The 25,567-nt window shown below is 39.2% G+C and overlaps 1 protein-coding gene across 3 annotated transcripts in view; it reads right to left on the bottom strand.

Moving 5' to 3' along the window:
* The window catches only part of grid2 (glutamate receptor, ionotropic, delta 2), a 508,497-nt gene that overhangs the window by 87,535 nt on the left and 395,395 nt on the right, over positions 1 to 25,567 (bottom strand). For all 3 annotated transcript variants that reach the window (XR_005695832.1, XM_040031719.1, XM_040031718.1), the window contains exons 9-11: positions 20,655 to 20,756; positions 14,906 to 15,103; positions 10,308 to 10,620 (exon numbers count right to left, since the gene is read on the bottom strand). Coding sequence is in view for 2 of the 3 variants with exons in the window: in XM_040031719.1 (XP_039887653.1) it covers positions 10,308 to 10,620; positions 14,906 to 15,103; positions 20,655 to 20,756 (613 nt within the window). In the remaining variant the exon portion in view is untranslated. The remainder of the gene's footprint in view (positions 1 to 10,307; positions 10,621 to 14,905; positions 15,104 to 20,654; positions 20,757 to 25,567) is intronic.

The raw sequence follows: 25,567 nt of genomic DNA, 5'->3' as shown, positions 1-25,567 counted from the left end.
ACGCCACATGCCCTCCCTCTTCCTGTCACTTTTCTTGTCTCATCTTCTTTTCCTCTCCCTTTTTCAAGGGCTGCAGGTCCACACACACTGCCAGGTTACACAGATCTGCACCTTTCCTCGTTCAATAACCATAAACCTACACGTACTGCATACCCCAGGGGTGGGCAAGTTTTAGTCTTCGCTTCTAATCTGTAATGTGAAATCCATCGAGGCTATGAATTTCTGCACGTATGGCACTAATATTTTGAGAGGTACACTAAGGAAAGTTTGATGTGCAAATCCCACTTTTTCATCCTTGTGTTAGCTAGTTAACAAAATTTCTGCCAATGTTTCAACTACTAATTTGACCTGCAATTGCTGGGAAAAAGTTTAGCTGTTTGGATGAGCAGTGGTCTCACTTACAGGGTCCTGTTTTGTGGCCTTCACTATGAGATGAGATTGCAGGCGATGTCACAGTTCACATTCTTACACTTGATTTGTGTTTGCCAAGTGAAGTAGATCGGATGATAGCTGAATAAAAGACAGACAGATATGTCTTGATTTATTAGAGATACTCCTGCCTCAGCAGACACTATAATGACTGGCTGAGCACTAACAAGGTGTCTAACAAGGTGCGAAACAACCAGCCCTCCTTCAGTTTTATCTCTTTTGACTGACCTATCCTCCATTCTCCCTCTTTTTAAAAAAATTTCTATCCAGCTGTGGGATTTTGTAATGTTCTTGGGGTTTGGTAGAAAGAGTAGCTGCCTTGTTAAGGTAAATGATCTCATAAATCTTGCAATTATCTAGATTCGTGGAGGGTTACTGAGTGAAATCAGGACTTCATTTGTTGCTGTGCAAGTTGGGAAAGAAGAAAGTAGTAATTTTGCTCTATTGCTTTTCTGACAAGCGTTAAATCCTATAAATGCTATCGATCCTGCACTGGTAAATTTTTATAAGCGTCTTATCCGTTATGATGTGTTTACTAATTATGTTGTGAGCTTTTTGGAATTAAATTTTTGTGGACAAGTTTTAACATTTGCCCAAGAAATGCCCTAAACAACTGTACATTCATTCAAATTCAGAGAACAAAAGTTACTGTGAGCACACCCACCAAGAAGCAGTTAGATCTTTTTTTTTTTTCCACTTGCATTCTGCACAATGCCCGACCTTTACAACACATTCACTGGGAAATAAACTGCATTCACTCAGCCTGTTTTCTCGAGGCAGTTAACAAAACAGTGCCCAAAATAAATATGCTTGTATTTCAATTAAGCCACCCTCCTCATTACTGTCCCTGGTAGCTACAGCTTCTTGGACTCCCTGGAGAAAGAATCTGGATAAAACAAGACCAGCAGATTGCAGTGTGCTTTGGAGCTGCTTTGACAGATACACATTTAGTAAGAGATACACATCTTCAGTCACTAACAGCATGGTAAGATGCAGGCAAGCATGATATTATATGTATTTTAGTTCAAGAATTTTTTTCCTTTGCAAATGTTTGCAATGCATCTCGCTATTTGTCCTCACATAGCTCGTTTTTTTGCTGTCTGCAGATGAAAGTTTGATTACATTTAAGTATGATTAAACATTTAAAGACGGGAAAAACAGAGAATGCAAGAGAAAGAGTACACAGCATGTAAGAGTCATGTAAAAATATGACCGAACAATGCTTGTCAACACAAAATGGACATTTGAATGTGTCGGTGTGGTAACACCAAAGACCAAATCTGTTGCCCTACGCCAGCTATAAAAACAAGACAAGGAGTCTTTGGCATTTTTCAATTTTTAATGTGCTTCTTCATGCAAAAAGTGAAGCTGTTTAACATTACTTTGTTATGCATTTTGAATCTGGAAAATGTCATGTGTACTAACAAAGTCTCAGAAAATCCCCTGATGGAGACAAAAATGAAAGAAGGCTCATGAAGAGCAGTTTCTATTCTTAATAATAATAATAATAATAATACATTTTATTTATGAGCGCCTTTCAAGTCACCCAAGGACACTTTACAATAGGATAAATTGTAAAGTCTTGATATAAATTAAAAGCAAGAGCTAATCCAGACAAGAAGAATCATAATGAGGAGCTGGTCAAAGTGACAACTGCACAGAATTACCATCTCCCTCTATGTATAGAAACAACTGTTTCACTAAATGCCAGACTTCAAGACATCCTCATATCTGGTGAAACTACATCTTGATATTCAGACAGCAAATCTGCATAAAGGCAACGACACTGCTGCATTTACAAGAATATAAATCTTATTTAACCAACATCTGAAGTCTATACTAATACAGTATCACACAAGAAGTGAAAATTCTCACAAACAGTGGCTTACTACAAATATACTCTCACCAGACACTTTATTAGGGACACCTGTTCTACTGCTAATAAAGGTAATCATCTAATCAGCGAGTCATATGGCAGCAAATGCATTCAGGCATATAGAAATTTGGATGAAGTTCCAACTGAGCACCAGAATGGAGAATAAAAAGGTGATTTAAGTGACTTTGAATGTGGTTGTTGGCATCAGATGGGCTGGTCTACATATTTCAGAAAATACTGAGCTGCTGGGATTTCCCTGCACAGGAATCTCTAAGGTTTACAGAGTCTGATTGGACAAAGAGGAAATCTCTAGCATTCAGCAGTTCTCTGGGTGAAAATACTAAACAAGCTCAGGAAGACAACAGTAACTTAATCACTTGTTATAACCATGGTATGCAGCAGAACATCTTGAACCTTAATGCAGAGGGGATGCATCACACTAAATCGGGCTCCACTCCCGGTAGCTAATAACAGGAAACTGAGGCTGTACACATGTGCTGTGGGATTCAGATGGTTGGGTCAGAATTTGCCGTAAAAAGCGTGAAAACACAGACATACCCTGCCTACAAATCTCCACCAATTATGTGATGTTATCGTGCCAATATGGAGCAAAATATCTAAGGAATGTCTCCAGTTACTTGCTGAATCTACATCTCAAAGAATTTGAAGGCGTTCTCAAGCTGGTATTAAAAAGGTGTGACCAGCGCACCTTTATATGTGGAAATAGACATTGTTGATGACCATGAGGATGATGAAAAATTTTGTTAACTAGCTAGCTCAGCCACACGCTTAACTCAACCCTCAAACATCTGTCCGCATCACACGATTGCAGATATTTCAGTTGAGAAAGAAAGCAGTGACTGAAAATTAGTTTCAACATGATTTTCTTTTTAGTGATATTTATGATTATGGATGCTTATAACTGAGTTTAGGACATAATTTGTATGTTTATTGAGGAATATTTACATTAACACTTTAATATCCTAAAAGTAAAAGTGAAATTAAACAAATAAAAGTTTTTATACCTATTTTGACTTTTTTTTAAAATTCAGGTTCACATATTTCATCATTTTGTTTCCTCAACAAATACAGATGCAAACATCAACACCGGTTTCTCTGTACTGCCCTAAAAAAGAAATCTAATCAGAGGCTTGATGATTTTTAAATAGCGCTACTCTCGGGTCGTCAGCCAAAAAACACCCTAAAAGTACTTGATGGCAACGTAAGACTGGATCAATTTGTAAGAACAGAAATTTACTAAGTACAGAAACACTTTCAGACAAATGTATTCATGAGAACTCAGTACGGGGAATTTTCACTGGCAGAATCTAGGACCCTCACACTGAAGTACATACTTGAGTAAATGTACTTAAATAACTTTTTGCCCACTGAAGGAACGAGGGGAAGACAGATGTGAGGAGGACAGAAGGTACACATCCTATTCAAACCTGCTTTTAGGATGAGATTGCCCCAGCTGGATGTAATCATACATGAGCAGAAAGAAAGAAGTGGACAGAGGGGGCCAAGAGAGATTGCTGCTGAATGGAGAGAAAAGGGGAGAAGGACAGGAAGCAATTGTGACAGAAACAGGAACAGAACAAAAGTGCACAGAGTGGAAGAGAGAGCACGAGAGAGATGCATTTAATGGAACTGCTGAGAGACGGTCTCTTCTCACTGTGGCGCATCTTTGTTGCAGGAGAGACACTTTGAGGGAGACGGGAAAAAGGAACAGAGGGAGGAAAGATGGAGATAGAGGGTTAAAGTCAGGAGGGGTGGATGTCCTAAAGTTGGGTCCACTTTACAGCAGCACAAAAGAGTCGTTAGAGAGGGATAATGGATTAGAGGGAGTCATAAAGAGAGAAAGAGAGGAAAGGAGAAGGAGAGAGCAGGAAAATGATGATAACGTTGGCTTCCCAGCAGTATGGCACAGCAGAAACAGAGATAATGATTGAGGGAGAGACACATAGAGGAACCAAGAGACGGAATGAGGAGTGCAGACTGTGAACGCACTCACACTGAGAAAACTCAGCAGTGAGTACAGAGATTTGGGGAATGGAGAGAACTGGGGGATGCTGGGTTGAAATGCAAAAGGAGAGTAGGGAAACAGATTTTTTTTTCATACAGTACAGTATATGGTTCTCCAACAAAGCTCTCTCTCCTTCACACACATAGTCACATACAGATAGATACACAGCAGGGGTTGGTGGGAAAAGGGAGACGCACAGAGAGGAAGAGAGAGATGTTTGGAGAAGCAGATGGAAAGATGAAAGCACTGATTGTGGCCTATGGCCCTGACTCTGTGTGTGATTGTGTCTGTGTGTTTGTGTGTGTGTGCGCGCGTGCATTTTTTCATACAGTGAAAACTAATTTTGTAAGAGTGCGTGCTGTATCTGTGTGATTGCATATGCTTTTCTCACAAAAACTGTTGTAATTGAGCTATAGCAGCACTCACACTGACAGGTAACACATATGTGCAAACAACACCAAAAAACAAAACCCAAAATACCAGTCTGTTTCTCCACGGTGTTTGTTCTCCCCTACTGGTTTAGACATTAATTATGGACACCAGAAAGTGAGAGAATGGCCGACAAAGATTTGCATAAGACAAATATTCAGTTTGACAACAGAGTTTTGCTTTTGACTCTTCTACTTTAGCTCAAATTCTGCTGGCAAAACTTGGGAGTCAGGACAGGACAGAAAGGAAAAGGAGAGAAGTTTGAGGCAGACACGGGGAGACAGGAAGTTTAAAAGAGGAAACGGGACGGGGAACAGGGTAACCTGTCTATCTCAGTTTCATTGCTTCTTTTTGTCAGGATGTCCAACTTGCATAACAGAGCTTCTCTCCCTGCTGCACAGGTCAGCAGATATGCGGCCATTTACCCATTTCAATACCGACAGAGTTTATAGCAAATTTGTTCGGTCTGGCCGTTTTTGCTTTCATCTCGACGAGAGGATGTAGCCTTGGATGAAAAAAGAAAAATAAAAGTCAGTCAAAATAAAAAGTGTTGCAGTTCTAAAACGACATATGTTGCAGATGCTTTTTGTCTGTCATTTTATTTCTTGGCTTTCTATTTTATTCTTCCTCCCTCCTTTTTATATTTGTCTTACTCTTAGCACTTTGAGGTTTGCTATCAAAGAAAGGGATCACTTATTAATTAATTGCATCAATACTGTATTTTTTTTAATTTGAAATATTCAATGCAATTCTTTAGAGAGACTTAAACATGCTGACAAACGAACACTTTAATTTGCCTTTGGATTTATTCCGTCTCTAATATCCCTAGAAAATTATGTTTATTCTTTACAGGCTATAATTAGAACCACATTATTATCCTCAGTAATGACAAACACTTTAATTCCATGACATGTAAATGTGTCTATCTCACAAAAGCTTCTTCCCTTTTGAGCACGTCATTGTTGTCTGCAGTTACACTGAGTGAGGCAGGCCCTTCCTAATAAGCTTTTGGGAATTTTGGTCTGATGTACTGCAACTTTCTTCTGACCATCCTCCCTGCATGTCATCCAAACTGCTGCAGGAGGAGTTGGCCGTCCGACTGCGGTCTGGGGTGTGGGGCCTCCCTGCTGCTGCGGAGTCGGGGTGGTCTGCCTCTCCCCACCGCAGGGAAAAGGGTAACACCACCTGGGTCTGGGTGCAATTCCCCCCTCCAGGGGCAAGGGTACCTAGACCCGGTTTGTAGAGTACGCTTGGGGAGTGTGATTGTGTGTACAGCGTCTCTTTATGTCTGTCTCCATGTTGGTTGAGTGTGGAGTAAGTGCCTATGAGAGCATGAGGGTGGGAATGGATGTTTGTGTCTGTGTGTGCCTGTATGTCTGTGTCTATATGTCAGGTTGGGTATCAGACGCCACCTCTCTGGGGACATCTCAGGCCCTCCAAGGTTTGGAGGCCTATCTCCACCCACCACCACTTCCCCTGCCAGTGGCGGACTCCCTCAGGTGTCGGTGCGTTGGTGGTTCTTTGTGTCTGGGGGTGGGCGTCCGGGTACACACCGGCTCACTCCTTGGCGGCCGCTTATCGGGGCCTGGAGCCTGGGGCTCGCTCGGGCCACTCCGGAGGTGGGGTGCCCCCGGCCTCCCGGCCTGGGGCTCGGTCACTCAGGCACAGCTGGCTGCCGGCGGAGCTCACGGGCGCGTCACTGCAACTCCCCCTGGCTTCTGCTCCGCGGCTGCTGAGTGAGCCCTCATCTGGGACTCTCCTCAGCTCTTACTGGGACAGTGGCGCGGCTGCCCCTCTGTTGGTCTTCCTTGGTCTCTTGTGTTCTGGGGGCCTCTGGATGTCTGGAGTCTTGATCTCCTCCATACCTGCTTCATGCCCTGGAGGACGGGGCTGTGGCTCCCCACACTCCCTAGCAGATCGTTACATGGAGAAACCTTTGGAATGCAAGCATGCTGATCCACACAGGTATGCACACAGGTGTACACACGGGTATTCACAGACGCGGACTACAGCTTTCTTGGCTGCTGCCTCAAAGCACATTGTGCGCTGTCTATCTTGCGTGCTGCACAATATCGTTTATTATTTAGTAACTATTGATATCTATGACTAGCTAGTTTATTGTGATGGTGCTTTGTTTTCTCTATTATTATGTTGCTCTTTGTTGTTTGCTGTCTCCTCTGTTTGTTTGTTTTTTGTTTGTTTTTTCTTTCTCCATACAGGTGACCCAGGAGTTTTTTTTTTTTCTTTTTTTTCTTTTTTTTTCTCTCTCTCTTCCCCCCCCCTTCTCACCGTCTTCTTCTACCCTTTGGTTTTCTCGCTTTCTCTACCCCTCTTTCTCTCATTCATTCCCCCTGTCCTATTCATTTAAAAAAAAAAAAAAAAAAAAAAAAAAAAAAATGACAAAGGATGAACTGAAGCTCTGCCATCACGTTAATGTCGCATACTGCTGTTTCTGATGTCATTTAGAAAAAAAAAAAAAAAAAAACTGCTGCAGGGTGTATTGTTTTCTATCATCCCAAGTTCTTGCATGTCACCCTCCCCCTGCTCTATCTTCGCTGCCTGCCTGTAGTGGCTCATTTCAGATCTAAAACCAGGTGTAAAAGACTGCAAACTAGTGCATATCCCCATCCCTCCAGGCCATGTTCTGTCCGAGGCCCTATAACAAGTCAGTCAATGCCCTGCACTAAGCTAATGTTGTCTGCTGGGCTGTCCTAATAATGTGACCTGGTAATCACTCATCCCAGCCTTGCCTCCCCCGTCCTCTTGGTTCTGAAAAATATTGGAATGACCTTCCCACCTCAGCCAGGGCTAACGTGCAACACAGCAGAAGCTGAAAATTAATCTCCTTAGGAACATTTCCCATCTTTTAAGTCATTTCCTCTCTTATACAACCTTTCCTCTGCGCTGACTGCTTACATACTTCATTCTTACCCTGGATATCTTTTTTTTGTTGTGTGTGTGTGACTGTGTGTGATCGCCTGGAAATTTACTAATTTTCCTGCACTTCCAACTTTTAGTCACCCTTGAGGACTGCTAAAACACTTACATTATATTTGTGTTGGCAGCAAAGGAGACACCGTCTGCTGTCAGATGGATTCTGTAACTTATTTATTAATCTTTAGTATCATAGACTAATTCACCTTATAGCTTCCTGTTGCTTTATGTTTTTTTGCTCTCTTTCTTCCCCTTCCTGCAGCATATCATCAAACTATATCTGTGAACAACTGATCTTTTTTTTCCTGCAGAATTTTCTCTTTGATGTGCTGTTTTATTTGAGAAGATACTGTATTACTAGTGCATAATAAAACCAAATCCCATGATTTTTTTTGTTCCTTTGATGTAGCAGTTAGGAAGTCAAGAACCAAGCAGCAGATTTCATATGATGCAGTCCCTCCCTTTGCGTCTTTATACACGCTTCCTTCTTCTGTCTCTTTCACTCTCATTGAGACCAATTAGAAATAGTTAATGGAGTACAGATATTTTTCCCCACTACATCTTCTGTACACACGCCAGACAGAGAGACCTCTGGGTGAGGTTGTAAACAAACAGTCACTTGGCTGCTGCCCTAGTGGCTCACATGAGCCACAGTGAAGAACAGAATTTGTAAGGCAGACTCTTAGAAAGGAAGAAGGGGAAAAGACGAAAAAATGCAGTGGAAGAAATGGAAGTGTGCAGTAAAAAAAAAGAAAAAAAAAAGGAGCGACCTAAAGAAAAAGTCAAAGGGAAGAAGAAAAGAAAAGAGAAAGGTTTGTAAAAATCAGTGTAATCCCTTTGCACCTCTCTGTTTCTCATCTCACCCTTGCTCCGTCTTGCAGTGAGTGACAGAGCCAAAAGCAAAATTCTGGCGTCAAGTTTGACTATTCACTCCCATCACTCATCTCCTGCTGTGGGTGTCTTTGCATCTGAATCAATTTTCCCTGGGGGTAATATTTCTAGGTGAAGCACAAAGGTCTGGGACATTATAGAGGTGCTGTGAGAAAGCTGCTGAATGAATATTCAATGTACCTGTGTGTGTGTGTGTGTGTGTGTCATGTAAAAAGTCCAGAAAAAAATCTGTAGACAGAGGAAAATATCAGGAATGGTGAAGCTTAATAGTACTTCCTGAACAATCTGTCATTTTTGATGAACTTGACTTGTTTGATGAACAACCTGACTGAGTGGTGCAAACTTCACAACCTTCATTTTCTTGGGAAGTGAAAAACATGCCACTCGTTTGACACACTCTGTCTCAGTAAGCTCTCTTATATCCTACATACCATATCATACACAAGTGCAGGACAACCCCACTGTGGAAGAATGAGATCCTTTCTCTCTCTTCTTTTCTTTCTAACAATGCCATGACTAAAATGTTAATTACAGCTAAAAAGAGAAATGATTGTGAATATCAAACAGCAATTAGCATGTATCATCATCATCATCATTACCACCATTAGCTGCAGCACAAGATGGAGGATTATTTACCAAATGGCGAAATGCTCATCAGTTGCTTATTCAGGGCTTGAAATGTTTCACAGGCAGTGTCAAAAAAAACATTCCTCCTTAAATTTGCATAATTAATGTTGCTTAAAAAATTAACTATTGCAAGGCCCAGAGCATGACAACAAAAGAACACTGTGCTCACTGGCAAATAGCACATATTTTGCGAGAAACCCAAGATTGAACCTGAGAATATTAAGACGCTTATCTTCAAAAGTAGCTTCTATATTCTTTATATGGATACTTTATGAAACACATGCCCTAGATGGAAAACAGACACATTCGTATGCACACACACAAATACACACACCTAAATCTATTGAAATTTTCTCCTTATGCTGTGCATCTGTTTCTACGCCGATGAAATTTAAATCCTTTTCCACGTGTCAATTGTCTGATCTTCACACCTGAGCACAGCCTGATGAATTCTGGAAAAATCTTCAGACCGATCACCGGGATAAGGCCATTATCTTTCCTTCAATCCATGTGGAACAAAATGTCTCCTCCTTTTTGTTCTAATTTGACTATTGTGCTATAACACGAAAAGGCAGTTCACACCTATGGTACTCAGAGGAGCTATTTTATTTTATTTTTAAATTAGATTGCTTTCACAAGCTCATTTTTTCCGTCTATGCTTCCCATCCCCACCATTATTCCCCTGTTTTACCACTGAGATAGACCCTGCAAATAAGCCATGCGAAAGACCCCATCGACCACAGCGGCCCAATGCATAAAAAACACACTTTGTTTTAAAGGTTGCATTTGTTTTAAAGGTTGTAGATTATTAAGAGATAGGTTTTTGGGAATGTATTCTTGCAGACAGGGTTTGCCACCCTGTCAAAATGAATAAAACGGAAACTTGAACTTTCCAACATTTGGTTAACATTGTGAAAAGGTCTAACGAACTCAAACCATGACCTAATCAGATCTCATCAGTCTTGGTGCATAAACATAACTTAAGTAACAAGTGAAAACAAAATGACTAATGAATATGACTAATAGATAAATAAATAAACCATTATTCTGCTGCTGCTGAACTTGTGTTTCACCCCCTCTATCCTGCTTTCTTACCTTGTTGTACAAACGAGCCGTACACGAACCACATGGAGTTGTACAGCGTTGTTGAAGACACAGATCCCATGGGGAGCCGAGGTGGGTTGAGCCAGTTGAGCAAGTACACCAGGATGCCAACGAGGAGCACGGTGCCTGCGATGCACGCCCACAGTGACAGGTCGAAGGGTGCCAGGCAGGCAAACATGTCCACTGTGCGCTCAGCCTTGCGCAGCAGAACGCCCACAGAATAATCCATGTAGCGTGTGGTGAAGTCCACAACGCTCTCTCGCTCAGGCGTGATGGTCAAGGCAGAAAGTCCCACATCAGCTCGCTGCAAGAGGCAAAGAAGTTTGAAGTATTAAAACTGTGAAAATGTGTAAGTGAGGAAGTCAGCCGAAAAATGTGGATTCTTATAACAGCCTTAAAGTCCATCTGCGCCTTCTCATCACCTAAAATAAAGAATCGAAGGACAGAGTGCAAAGAATTTAACAGTTATCTGGAAATATCTGGTATAGAGGAAGAAAACACATGTCACAGTGATGGTAACTAGTAGTTACAATTACAGTACTTTTAAAAATGTCATAATGAACCCCCTTGTAACACCCTACTAAATTTAGATATATCTGACAGATATCAGCAAGAGATTTAAATCCATATAGGCCCTGGCTCAATTTGCACTTGTATTCTAATATGTGGCGTTTGAATCATTTACAAATGAATTAATTAATCTGTTTTCTGTCAGTATACTTTCTGAAGCACTTAAAACCTTTCTCTTCACTTGTAAGGCTTGTTAAGAGACAACAAATGACTGCTTTAAATATGTGCAAAGATTTTAAGTTGAAAAAAAACAGCCGTCACTGAGTGCGTCTGCCAAGGAAAACAGGCTGAGCTTAGCTTTAATGCAGAAACAATGATGGATAATTAAAACGTTTTCAGTCCCCAGTGCTTGACTAGCAACTGCAGACATCTGCTTATACTATAATAGGGATTTAAGATGCTGCTGTGAGCGCATGCTGGTGTTTGAAATCTATACTACAGCGAGAGAGGGCACATATTATGAACTTGTTCGATAATGAGATTTTCTTTGTTGCCATAAACAACTGACTCTAGCAAGTTAGGTGAGTTTGTAGGCAAACGCTGAGCCCTACAGGTACCGTACACACACAGATTATGTACTTATATAGACACAGACCACATCCACATTTACATACACACACAAAAGCAAACAAAAAACTTAATTCCCGCCCTCCATCCAAATTTTACAGCTCAGTGAAAAAACAAAAATGCTTAAATGTGCAGTAAATTGTCACTTACACTGCGTAAGAGGAAAATTTCAGAAATCCTGTAAGATGGCTGTGGGTTGGGACAACAGTGATATGCATACAACAGTGTGTGTGTGTGTGTGTATAGGATGAGATGAATTACCATGCTGACACATGTGGTCAGTCAACATGAAAACTTACAGGAAGCATTCTGGGTAATAATTATCTGGTATAATTTGGTTTTGGAGAGATAAACCTTGTTGCTGACTGATGGGGAAAACAGAATTATTTGCATGTTCAGTTTATTTGCAACTTGTGCTCATCTGTGTACACATAAATATGCATTGTGCTTGAAGCATTTCTCGGTAATTTTGTGAGCCACTGGGGGAGAGGGGGCTAGAAATGTTAAATACAAACTGCAAGTATTCAAGGTCAAGGAAAGGAGAGCCAAGTCTTACAAAATCACTCAAGCCTGACACACAGCCGAAGGAAAATAATGAAGTGATGGAATCAGAAATTTCTGAGAAAACACTGCTCAACTGAAGAGAACAAAAGACAACAATCAAAGAAAAATATATACTTGACCTAGGGTGAACAAAATGTGCATCGGGTTAATATGATTTCATCAAAGGACATCAGCAGGTATTGTGCAGATGCAGATATAAACATGAACTTGCACAAACACTTTCACGTAGTCATAAAAAGGTTGTTAAAATTAAATTAGATCTAACTGTATAAAAATGGTGTTTGTTTGGGCTGGAAATTGGAAAAAAAGTTTTTCCTGCCATCAAGAGATGATCGTGGCAGAAAAACACTGTACTATTGATTTGAAAGGATCTGGTAAGATGCACACCTGTAAACCACGTTTTTTAAAATCAAACAGTTCAAGATGCGATCAAAGTGCAGCAAAACTGAAAAGCAAGCTTTGTTAGTCGAAATCGGGTAACTGACTTTGGCTATTGAAGAATATCCCATTGCTTTGCCTTGAGAGGCTCATGGGCTGCTTTTGCAATGTGCTTTGGGTCATTATCTATTTGCACTGTGAAGTGCTGTTTGATCAGTTTTGCATCATTTGGCTGAATCTGAGCAGAGACTACAGCCTTGTACACTTTACAATTCATCCTGCTACTCCTCTCTGCAGTCACATAAAAAACCCCTCTTGTTTCATTGGCTGCTATATATACATGTGGTAAGCTTTGAATCCTGAGCTGTTTATCTCGTTTCCACAGCTTTGTCTTCCATCAGTGTGCTTTAAGTTAATATTGGTTTCATGGACCCACAGAATTTTTTTACAGAGCTGTGCAGGTCTTTTTTAGATGTTTTGTGGCAAAGTTTAATCTACCCTTTCTCTTCTTGAGCGTAACCAGTGGTTTACACCTTCTTGTATTTTCATTCATGAAGGGATCTCTTGATTGTAGTCTTTGGCAATGATACGCCTACCTCCTCAAGAGTGTTCATGAATTAGAAAGATGGTGTGAAGGTGGTTTTTCATGACCAGAGAAAGACTTCTGTATTCATTCACTTCAGTTGTCATAAATGATCTTCCAGGCCTTTTGGTGTTGTAAGTGCCTTCCTCTTAAGAATGTACCAGAGATTGCCAATTTGGCTACTCGAAGTTGTCTTATTTTGTTTTTATACTCTAATGATGGACACCTTGCCTTGCTTCAATATCTCTTTGGACCTCTTGCTGAGAGTTCCAGTGAACAGCTGCCAAATGCAACTTCCACACTTTGCAACAACTGATCTTTTATCAGCTCATTGTCATGGAATAATGAAAGAACAAAATGGTTGTAATTCCCAAACGTCTAACTTTGTCAAACCCCTCGATTTATAGATAAAAGCTCCCAATTAAATCACATCTTGGTTGCTTTGTTTAAAATCTAATACGGTGGTGGACAGAGGCAAAATTACAAAAACTGCATAAATAACCAAATATTTTTGGACCTAACTCCACTCTTTCCTCCCCTTTTCCACCTTAGTGTGTGAAGTTCAAAAGAATTGTTCACTTGTGAGTGCAGTCACGAAAGAATAAAACAGGTAAACTCACCTTAAATGTTGAGTTTAAAACCTAAAATATTTATTTAGTCCTACCTTTGCTCAGACCGCATATTTAATAGGAAAAAAAATAGTAATAAAAAAAAGTTTTAGCAAAACATAAATTATTTTAAGCATAAAAGAATGACTTGATTGCAAGAAACTAAGGTAAGCTCAGGGTTTATTATTGGCTTCCACATAACAACAGTCAATGAATATTTTAAACAATCAAAGCCACAGAGGAACAGAAAGTGCCTGTCAAATCATGAGTTATTTTCACAAGGTTCACAAGAAACACTTTCCTGTGTTGCCTTGTCTTTTAAGATGGACTCCAAGCAAAGCAACAGCAGTCTTGCATGTGCTAGGAGTTTTTCAGATTTGAAATATTTATGATTATTAGTATCATCACATTTCAGTGATATTAAAAACAGAAATTCATATGTGACTACTCTAGACTTCCTGCATGTAAAAGTTCAGCTTGGTTTTATTGTGTGACTTTGTTTAATCAGCAAAAGACGGTGTGATTATGATATGAAATATATGTATGATGTGACAAATAGTTATCAATCTCAAGCATTTACAACTAGCGCAAGATAAGCTGCCAGGTCTCCATTTATGTTTCTCTAGGATATGCTGCAAGGAACAAAACTAAAAAACAGCTCTCACACATATAATAAGGGCACTTTGAGATATAACAGAATATTAAACAGCAATGAAACTGGTAAATTTTGAAGTATGTCAACTGAAGTCTATGTCAGTAGGGCTAAGTCATGGTCAAAGTAGTTATTTTTCAAATATGCCAATTTACTACCCTCAATCTAGAGGCCTCTCCATCTTTGGTGAACCCACATTTATGGTGTCACTATATCATCTCCACTTTTCCACTTTCCACTGAAGCAGTTCAAGTGTCTGCCAGCAGTTATAACACTTGAAGATACTTGAAGCTAGTCAAATTATTATAAAGTTGTTGTGTTTCTCTAGTATGCAAAATCACACAATATTTCATCTCTGCGCCTCCCAAATCCACTTCAGCTTACATAGTACAATTCTTTATGAATGAGTGTCTAAATCTCTCATTCCAAATTAAAGAAGTTTAAAGACATAAATCCAATGGTTGCCAAGTGGGTGATGATGGAACCCATCCGAGTGTGAACTAAACCTAAGAGAGGCTGTTCTGTTCAGCAATTGATTCGTGTCTACATGCAAGCTTCTCCTCCTTCTGCAGTGATATAGTATAAGCGTGTGCATAAACAGGGAACATGTATTTGTATATGTATTTGTTTGCTCATGTGCATTTGTGTATGCAAGTGATCTTCTCACCTTGAAGACTAATTCGCCCATCAGTCCATTCCATTGACCATCAGGCTGCAAGCTGCCATATTTGTGGTCTGGAGCAACATAGATCTCGTACTTAAAGCCCAGGTAGTTTGACAGAGCATCCAGGACATCAATGGAAAAGCCCTGGTACTTCTTTGGTTTCCCAAGAACATTCTCTGACACCATTACAAACGGCTCCTCCTAGAAGGCAACGAACAGTCAGCGTGTCAGTAAGTCAGTCAAGCAGCCAATCAATGCACCATTCATTCAAGCATCAAGCCCCCCATTACCCTAATAACCATGTTAGCAGCACAAAAGATCATTTTGATGGCTGCAAGCATATCTGAGAGAATCTACATTTTACATTTAAAGATAATGATACAAGCAATGCCTGAAAAGGTAAAACTATATGTTACAGGTAGGCTCTTCTCTGGGGTTTATTTTCTACTACCTACTAGAGATATTAATGCTGCAAATGTGAAAATAATCCTATGTGTTATTCTAGAAGAAATCAAGGTGTGAAAGCAAGCGGACATCTTTCAGCATATGTTCATTATTTGCTAATTATATATATAATTATAATTATATGCTGAAGCACCTTTTGAGTGAGTGTATGTTGACTGTAACAAGTGAAAATCATGATTAACCCCATTATTTGAAGTTCTCATCTCGGCATACTTGTATTCATTTATGGAACCAATTTATTAATTTACTGAAATGGTACCCTGTCTGACAACTTAAAGTGAATTAAAATGTTGAAGATCAATAACTTCACTATAAATTCCAGCAGTTTTGTTTTTAACGGTTCATTCTTAAATACCATTGGGAAGCCTAAATCTCTTGTATATTGATTTCTGGCACTTGGCTCTCTGTTGAGGTTAAATGACATCCAACAGCGTTGTCATTTTAGGCAATTAAGTGAACAAAGCACAAGGGAAAACTAGTTGTTTTTTTTTTATTTTCAAGGAAACTTTGCTTATACAAAAAATAGAAAGCAACACGAGACTTATTTTCATTTCCTACACCTTGGATTATGTGTTTTCCTTCTAGCCGTTTACCACACAATTATTGTTTAATAAATCCTTACTGATGAGTGAAACATTGCAGACCAATGTGTCTTATTTTATGAGACTGTTTGTGTCATTGACAGGATATTGGTTGCACATTAAGCACAGACATTCAAACAGAAACATATACACACAGGCCATTCTACACATTAACTTGGCATTTTCAAATCCTTGCTAGCAGCTGCAGTTCAATAAACTATTAGACAGTGAGTGGACATGCATACCAAGTCCCTCTCTTACCACAAGCATCCATCAATTCAGGTGGGAACACCCACTAACAAAAACAGCCATACATACTGATTTTCCCCTCAACTGACACTGATTGCTTCCTTATTTGGGGGGTTCTGTAAACCTTTATAAACAAATAGACATGGTGGAGAAAAGCTGGTTGGCATTGTTCTGCAGGACAATCAAGGCAAAGTAATAGTACAAATTTCCTGATCTACAGTTAATTACACTATATAACTTTTAAACTACATTATGTGTGAAAGACAGAGTAGGTGTGGAAAACACATAACACCAGCAGTTAACGTTTTTTAAGCTTAACTTTTTTTTCCATAGCATTAATGTATTAAAGTACATTAAAGTATCAAAGAGTTATCACAAATGGCATGCATATTAACGTTAGCCATTTCACTATAAGCACTTGATTAATTGGCCAACAACAGGTGTGAGGACCTCTATAAAGCAGAAGTTTTGCAGATCTGTGTTAACAAAATAGCAAAGAAGAAAGGCATCAGCAATAGTTTTAGAGAAGTAATTCTTGCTGCCCATCAATCTGGGAAAGGTTATATGATCCAAACAATTTCACATCTATTATTCTACAGCAAGAAGAATTATTCACAAGTGGAAAACTTTCAAGACAGATGCTAATCTTCCCATGAGTAGATATGGAGTGGAGCCTAAGGTCGGACTATGCGATGCTACTAGTAATGCAGTTAACGTGTTACAAACATAAAGCTCATAGAAAAAGAAAAATACTGAATAAGTATGGCTTGTTTGGAAAGGGCTGCAATGGCAGCACAGGTTTGGTTTACAGAGATACATTCAAACCACAAAACTTCGGGAATATTGTTCATTACACAGATGAGACCAAAGTGCAGATGTCTGGGCATTTGGCGAAAACCAAACACGACATATCAGCACAAACAGCTCATAACACCTGTCAAGCACAGAGGCGGGGGGGGGGGATTTGGGCTTCTTCTACAGTGATCATAATCAAAGTATTCTAGAACCAAATATGAGGCCATGTTGGAAAAAAATCAAAATATTGCAATCACCCAAAGTCTACACTTCAACCCAATTGAAATGCTGTGGCACAACCTCAAGAGTGCTGTGCATAAATGAATGCCTGCAAACCTCAACGATCTAAAGAAGGTGTCCACCAGAAATCCTCCACAATAATGTGAAAAAAAAGCTATTGAATCATGAGGTGTACTTGTGAAAGTGTGTACTTTCTTTTAGTCATGACTGTGTTTTATCTTATCTTATCTCATCTGATCTTATCTTATCTCATCTTATCTTAGCTCTGAGAGAATTAATACACTTGTGGGTATGCAACTGATATTTTTTTTCACTTGCAAAATAATGAGACTATCTAAAAGTCAACAAAGAGTCATGTAACCATCTGAACATTGCGCTGTTTAGTCTGATTTTAAACTGTTGGGCTAAATCACTTCTCAGTAAATGGTTTACAGACTGAAATCTTGCAAGAAAATTCTCCTTTGAGATGTAGTATTACTGTGATGTTAATCTGTATTTCTCGAGTTGCTTTTCTTTCTCTGCTTTTTTCCTTACAGCCCCTTTGTTTCTCTTGCCACTTACCAGCTGACATATAACACTTTGCATCTTTTCAGGGTGCAATGTCTGTAGATTCTAGTTTTCCCTGAACATATGTCTAGAACACCTCATCTTCACACATCCATCAAGCTACAATACTCCCACTTGTCACCATGCAGTATATAATCTCACGTCCCTTGAAGTTACTGTTCCCATGTCTCATTTCCATCATTTCCCCTAACTTTCCTCAAGACTAATTCCTGTAACTGGAAATGTTCCTCTTATTCTTTTTGGAAAAAAATACCAGAAACAGGAATTGCTCCCTCCACAAAAACTAAGTAATACCACTTGAAGTTCCCTCTAAGGAATGCTAGTTTTGACAGAGTCATGTGGTAAGTTGTGCCACTGTGATCATTTCCAAAACACTCTGAGAAATGTATGTGTACCGTAAAAGTAAAATCTATTTTGAAAAGCCCAGACAGCGCCTGCAGTAGATTAGATTTTATATTGTGTGATAATGATTTTTCTCTCAGTTTCAGTTTGGTAAAGAAAGACGATATAAAGTTCAGAACAACAGAAAAGCAATTCAAATTGACACGCAAAGAAAAATGTACACTAAATTCATATTTAGTGTACAAGACAGTGGACAAGTTTTTTTTCTTTAGAGAGATCTTTTTTTTATATAGGAATTTTAATAATTATGTTTTCATTAGTGTATAGACAATCATCTGTATCGATAGAGCACTGTCACATTCTCCATAGTCGACCATATTTATTCTCCAAGAACAGAAAAACCAAACAGGCTCTATCAGCAGCCTTTTGCATTTTGAGTTTGCATTCACTTAAGGCTCTTCTAAGCACTTGGAAAAAGATGGGTAAGCAGTTGGTTGCAATCTCCAACCTCATCATTAGACTGAATCCTACAGATGGTCCCTTTAAAATACATTTTATTGTTAGATGGACTATCAAATGAAAGTAAAGGAACAACTGTCAAATTGTAAACATCATTTAATTTGATTGCTAATTCATCAATCTTCAGTGATCGATATCATTAGCCACCTTGCAAAACAAATTTGGCATTAATTACACTTGTGGTTACTGTGTGTCTTATCTTCCTTCAAAGTAAAACTTTACTTTTTATTCAGAGAGAACATTGTGAGCTCTCTTCATTATCTCCAAAAATATGAACTCAAGTTAAAAAGGGACATATTTTGCCTTTGGCTGCATATTTGGGCTACTGTAGCTAAATCCACAGCTTGCTACTTAAATCAGAGAAATGTGCACCCTCGCATAAAAAAGGACAAGACCACTACATATGATGAAAAGAAGAAAGCCATGCTGCTGAGATTAAACAATTTAATTTAGAAACATATATAAGTCAGTAATTTTAGATTTTTAGGCCAGCTGACTATATAGTCTTACATATAGTATAAAGAAAACCACATTTTGATAACTGCTTAAAGCTCTTAAACTATATTTTTCAGTTTTAAGACATCTTTTTTGGCTAATTGTGTCACTTGTGCCCAAAAGTTTTTCTACCCCTGAGTCTGTATTATAAAGCAGGATTTATTCTTACCCAGCTAACTTCACTGTTAACCCGAGTTTTTAGTACCCTGAAATTGTGTCACTTCTTACTTCTAACTTACGTTGCAAAACTAACCTGCTCTAGAGCAGGTTATGAAATCCTACTGACCAAATAGCATCACCATTCCTGCAAGATCCCTCTGTGCATGGATAGCAGGAGGTACAAGGGTCTGAAGTTTTCTAATAATGTCTAATGTCTTTGTGTTTCCCCAGTGAGCATCAGCGTTAAATGCAGATTGAAATATGCCAGACTTTAATATACTATATAGTATTTAATATAGTAGTTCTTCTCCAGTCTTACTGAACAAAACCCATGCAGTACATTTAATACTAAACTACTGTACATGGCATTTCCTCCCACACATCCATAAGTGCCTGCACACTTATGGGTCATAACCACAACAATTTACACATGGAAAGATCTGGGAACGCACATGGACATTTCACACCCTTTCTAGGCTTTTCTGCTATTAGGCCGACAAGTGGGATGAGGCATTTTGGGTAAAACATTTTTACACAGGCAGAGCTACAGAACAGGAAGACAGGAAGAGCAACACAACACAAATTTAAAAGTGTGCAAACAATACACCTTGTCACATTACTAGAGATACTCCTTCCCAAAATGAGAAGAGGGACAATATTTACAGCCCATATCCTTTTTGCCTTTAAGGATGATGAAAATCAAAGACTGAAAAAATGTATGAAAAGATCAGTAAAAAGGGATAGCCACAAAGATGTCTAGCATTATCGCTTTTTTTCCTCTGTTTCTCACTTCAAAGGGGGGATATGAAGAATTTATAGCTGTGAATCTTTAAAGCACTCAAGGGATATACTCAAATCGATGCTGCAGGCGAGGCAGATAGAGCTGGAAAGCCAGAGTCCCACCACCATCAAGACTCCATCACATAGTTGTCAAATGTCAAAATGAAGGCTAATGAAATTATGATAGCTTGGTCCATTAGTGAGCTCACCGTGGTAGGTATTCTTCGGCTTTTATGACCCCCATCTTTACTCCTAACACTGTCTGATAAACTGTTTTTTTTTCATGCTCTCACATAAGCTCTTAAGCTGTCCCTAGATCCATTCCCATATATATAAAGTGGAATGATTGGCACAAAAATAGACAAAAGGACAGATTTATAAAGGAGCAAAAGTTTGAAATGTCAAATTAATACAGTCCCTCCTGATTCTTCAAGATGAACAAAAGGAAAAGTTGTATAAAGACTGAAATTGGTCTTCTTTGTCTTTGGACAATTGGAAATCTTGTCATAATCGAAGAACAGACACACGCACAGATTAACAAACTGGCCAGTTAAACTCACCAGAACAGTGACAACTCGTAGCACAACTCCCCTCATGTTGTTTTCCAATTTTCTGTCTGTCAGAGTGCCATTCAATCCATGAACTGGGTCCCATGTGGCTAGCTGTAATGTACACAAACAAAAACACACAGAAACACACCAAACAGTTAGTTACACAGAAATCTGAAACATAAGACTGGTTAATTCCTCAGTAAGAACAAAAACTTAGCGATTCATCAATCACATGCTTGGATTTATCCAAACACTGCAATGTAAGTATCACTGATATCATTGAAATCCAAAAAGGCTGGTTGTTTAACAGAGCCACATCAGAATGGAGCTAGATTTCAGTGTTTTTCCACAAACTTTTAAATGTTCAAAATAAACTGTAAGCTTGCAGTGTTTTAACTACCTTTATTTAACTGTGTGTTAAGTTATTGTTTTGAAGAAAATGATAATTATCTCTGGTGCACTACGGTAGTTCCACCACTTTGGTAGCTTATTTCCAGCCCAGATGGACTCACACGCAATGCCAGAATACACAGTTGTAATGGTGACACACTTCATCAAACATAAAAGAGAACAAACTTCTCTCATAATATATATATATATATATATATATATATATATATATATATGTCAAGCTATATAAATGTAATTGGCCACACAAAGGTTTCCTTTCTTAAACACAGCTCAATTTCTTGAAAGTTCACCCGAAAGAAAAGTACAATTCACAAAATAGTGTGTCCCTTAAATACTTGTGTAATGAGCAATAAAACAAGAAAATAGTCTTCTAGTCTCAGATTAAAAGTAAACAGGCTTTTTGTCTTTACGGAGACCAACCATAAAAACGAAAAGCCTGTTCATCTACCTGATTTTTGTCAATACATGGAGGTGCTTAAGAGTTCGACAAGTTCAGCTTCACCTAAGTTTTCCTACGTTTATTTTTTAATTCCACAAAATTTATTTTTTTCATTTTGTTCCAAACATTTACTGAACATCTTTTTTTGTACACTGGGTGCAGTTAGTACTGAGCATCATGAATATTGCACTCTAATCTATTTCTGGAAATTAAAAAGAGTCAATTAAGCAAAATAAGGATTTCGACTAACTAATCTATGGGTGACCAACCAGAATGTCCCAATTAAAAAAACTTCTTGTAAACCACCAATCAGGCATATTCACATTTCAGCTACACATTTGGCTCATCTAACTTTTATGTCTTATGTTTTGCCGGTTCCCATTCCATATTCCCGCTAATCGCCAAAAAACCCTTGATCAAATTTCTCTGGAATGTATAGTTTACAATCTGCAGTTCACCCCCAAGTGCATGATGCATAATGTGAAAAAGGACAAACACAAGGCTTATATGATTGCTTCAGCATGATATCCCATATCATTATAAAATCTGACTTAACTGAGCACTGAATTAATTACCTTCTGAATTACCTAGGACCCCAACATAATCATAAACAGCACATAATATACTGCTTTAACTCCCAGTATACAAGATTTCATCTATTTCCTTCTGACCCAGACTTCTATCAAATTGCATCATAAACACCCAGTGGTTTTTTCTCTTCCTCTGGACCAAATTATTTAATCTGCCTGATGTTTTCAATAAAATATTGTTTTTAGCTTCAAAGATCAGACTAGTCTGTTTTCCCTGTGGAGATAGAGGCAGTAGGAAAAAAAAACAGGGGGAAAAAACTGTTTTTTGTGTATCACAAGCACACTATGATACACACAAAACTGCATGCGATGATTTGTATTTAAAAGAAAACACAAACACATCAGAGAAGCAGAGGGCACAGTGCAGAGGGAAATACGGGATTATCCATTTTTCTAAAGCCAGAAGTTACTGTTGGATATACAGTTTTCTGCCAATTCTGATCAATTCCCTTTTGGGACCAGTACTTATGGTAAAGCTTCTCTAAAATTGTGGCTTTTTTCATGCCCTGCTACATCCTGTTTGAAGTTTTTTTTTTTTCAAAATCAAAGCCAACAGTTTAAATCACTCCTCGTGGAATGATTTTTGTAGACACGGATCATGTGTGTGAGTTAATTCTAGATTTGCCATTAGAAGCCGGTGCTGTATTATAACTACTTTTTGACTTATTCTTGTGGTGTTTCTCCCATGACTTTTTTGCCCTCTTAGTTCCTGTCTGTCTGTGGTTGTGTCTTTCTTCACCTCTGGTAAAAGTGCGAAAAGTTATACCCACTCCAACACCAACTAAGTCATTATGTTTGTCTTCCCTTTATATTGTTGCTGCATTATATCAAAGATTCAGATGAACCACCATGCATGGAGTGTTTCACACCAAATCCAGCAGCCTGAGAAAAGAAGAAGGCCAGGGACAACAAACATCAGTGAGTACATCAGAAAGATGGCCACAACCGACCGCATGTTTAGTGAATACCTCAGGCAGCAGAAACACAAGAAAGAAGAGGAGCAAGGCCCCTGCACGGTGTGTATCATTGGCAGATAGAGGAAGTGGCTAACATCCAGAAGTCCTACCAGTGGCTGGACAAAGCTGGACTGAAAGACAGCACAGAGGCACTAATCATGGCAGCGCAGGAACAAGCTCTGAGCACAAGATCCATAGAGGCTGGGGTCTATCACATCAGGCAAGACCACTGGTGCAGGGGCTGTGTAAAGATGCCCCGAGACAATCCAGCACATAAGAAAAGGGTGCAAGATGCTAGCAGGCAGGGCATACATGGAACGCCATAACCAAGTGCTCGTATTGTCTACAGGAACATCTGTGCCAAGCATAGCCTGGAAGATCTGAGGTCAAAATAGGAGATGCGTCCTAGGGTGGTAGAGAATGACCGAGCTAAGATCCTGTGGGACTTCCAGATGCAGACAGACAAACTGATGATGGCTAATCAACCAATAGTAATGGTGGTGGACAAGCAGAGGAAGACGGCTGTAGTGATAGATGTAGCGATACCGAATGACAGCAACAACAGGAAGAAGGAACACGAGAAGCTGTAAAAGTGCTAGAAGCTTAGAAAAGAACTGGAGACGATGTGGAGGGTGAAGGTAACAGTGGTCCCAGTGGTAATCGGAGCACTCGGTGCAGTGACCCCCCAAGCTGTGCGAGTGGCTCCAGCAGATCCCAGGAACAACATCTGAGATCTCTGTCCAGAAGAGCGCAGTCCTAGGTACAGCTAAGGTACCCTCATATAACGTGGCATTACTCTATTTTCTACATCCTTGATGTTTCTTTGTTGTCATTACTTATGCAACCTTTTATGAGTACTTTTGTGTTTTCTTTTCTTTTCTTTTTGTGTGTGTGCTGTTTCTTTCTGTAGCCTGCCTGCCTACCTGTTTGGGTCTTTCCTCATGAGTGAACCATGACAGACAGCACTGTTGATCAATGGGGAGAGAGTAGCTATCACTGGGGATTTCATCCATTACACATGTAAATGTGTTAATACTGCACGTCCACAGGTACTTTTTACATTTTTAAACTCTTATTTGATATCTCAAGCATGCGTGGGTGTACTTCACTGGCATCTTCCCAACATCACTGAAGCACCTTTTTCAACATCTTTAAGCATTCTTGCTGTTAAACTAAGCCGATGTGTGCTTGAACTGCCAATACCAAAGTAGACATGCAGGGCTTTTATAAATGCACGCTGTGAGCAAGGTCCTGCCCTTTAAAAGAGCCTTTATTATTTTTATTTGCAAAGTGCCCTCTTTGTTGCTCCTTGTAGTGGAAAATATTACAACCTTTATCATTCCTATTAGAACAGAGTCCAGTGACCTTAGATAATTCACACAAGAGCCTCATCAACCTTCACTGTGAGTTGGATATATGAGGGTGTGTAGGATGTACAACTGTCTTATTGTTATGTGTTAAAGCAACCATACAACATTGTTGCCGTTCCAGCACTTAAATCAACAATACAGTGCTCATCTTTGCTCATCTTTCTGCATTTACCCAAATCACACAGACAAACCCAAGTAAATCAAATTCCATGCTATCCATGTTTTTGCCTGGAGAGGGAGATGTGGAGCTAAATGTAGCTCATTTCTCTATTTCATAACGGCCCAAAATACAGAGGTATCTGTAAACCTGTATTTCTCTTAATATTAGCCTGCTAGCCTTTATTTTGCAACACAGAAAAACTACTACTGAATAATTTTTTCCACAAACCCACTGTCAATACAGCCGTTAATAAAAGTGTGTGAATGTGTTTGTACACGCTACTCTTTTGCTGCGCCTGTCTGCTGTTTATATGTGTGGCAACAGAAGCAAACTTGGAAAAGGAGATTGTGGTAACATGAAAAAGATAGAAAGGTCTCACGAATAAAAACACAGGTGAGAAACAGTTAACACAAACCAAACAGCGACACTTAGGGAGGAAAAAATAGATATGGAGATGGGTGAACCTCATGCAAGACAAACAAGATGTTGATAGGTGTTGAACAAAGATGATGACACACTGTAAAAAAAAATAGTTGCAGCACAGCAGTTGCCATAAGTGCTTCTAAAAGTGTGAATGTGTATAATCAATAAAATATTAGTCCTGTAGCAAAATGCCGATTAGAAAACCAAAAGCAGACTCTGTTTTTCACTTTACATTCACACCTGACCACATCTGTAGGAAAACAAATCCATACAACAACACATATAAGTCAACCTGCTCCAAAGAGAACATTATCTAAAATCCAGCAATGGGATTATAAGCGGAACTCATAATAATAAAAAAAAAAAAGGGTTCAGCGAGACACACATTTTTACACAGACACACACAAAAAAGCCTTTGGCTAACAGCAAAAGCACACCTGCTATGGCACTCTGTAATCCTGGCTTCCACAGAGCTGTTGAGCTATGCAGCAGTGAGCCCCAACAGTGGTAATCAAAACTCAGTGATTGTACTGAGATAAGAGTTAGTGATAGTGAAAGAGTTAAAAAATCAAA

This window comes from Simochromis diagramma, unplaced genomic scaffold (genome assembly GCF_900408965.1).
Source record: "Simochromis diagramma unplaced genomic scaffold, fSimDia1.1 OVJJ01000284.1, whole genome shotgun sequence".
Taxonomy (NCBI): Eukaryota; Metazoa; Chordata; class Actinopteri; order Cichliformes; family Cichlidae; genus Simochromis; species Simochromis diagramma.
The sequence above is the reverse complement of the archived record's forward strand: the minus strand, read 5'-3'. Positions and strand labels throughout refer to the sequence as shown.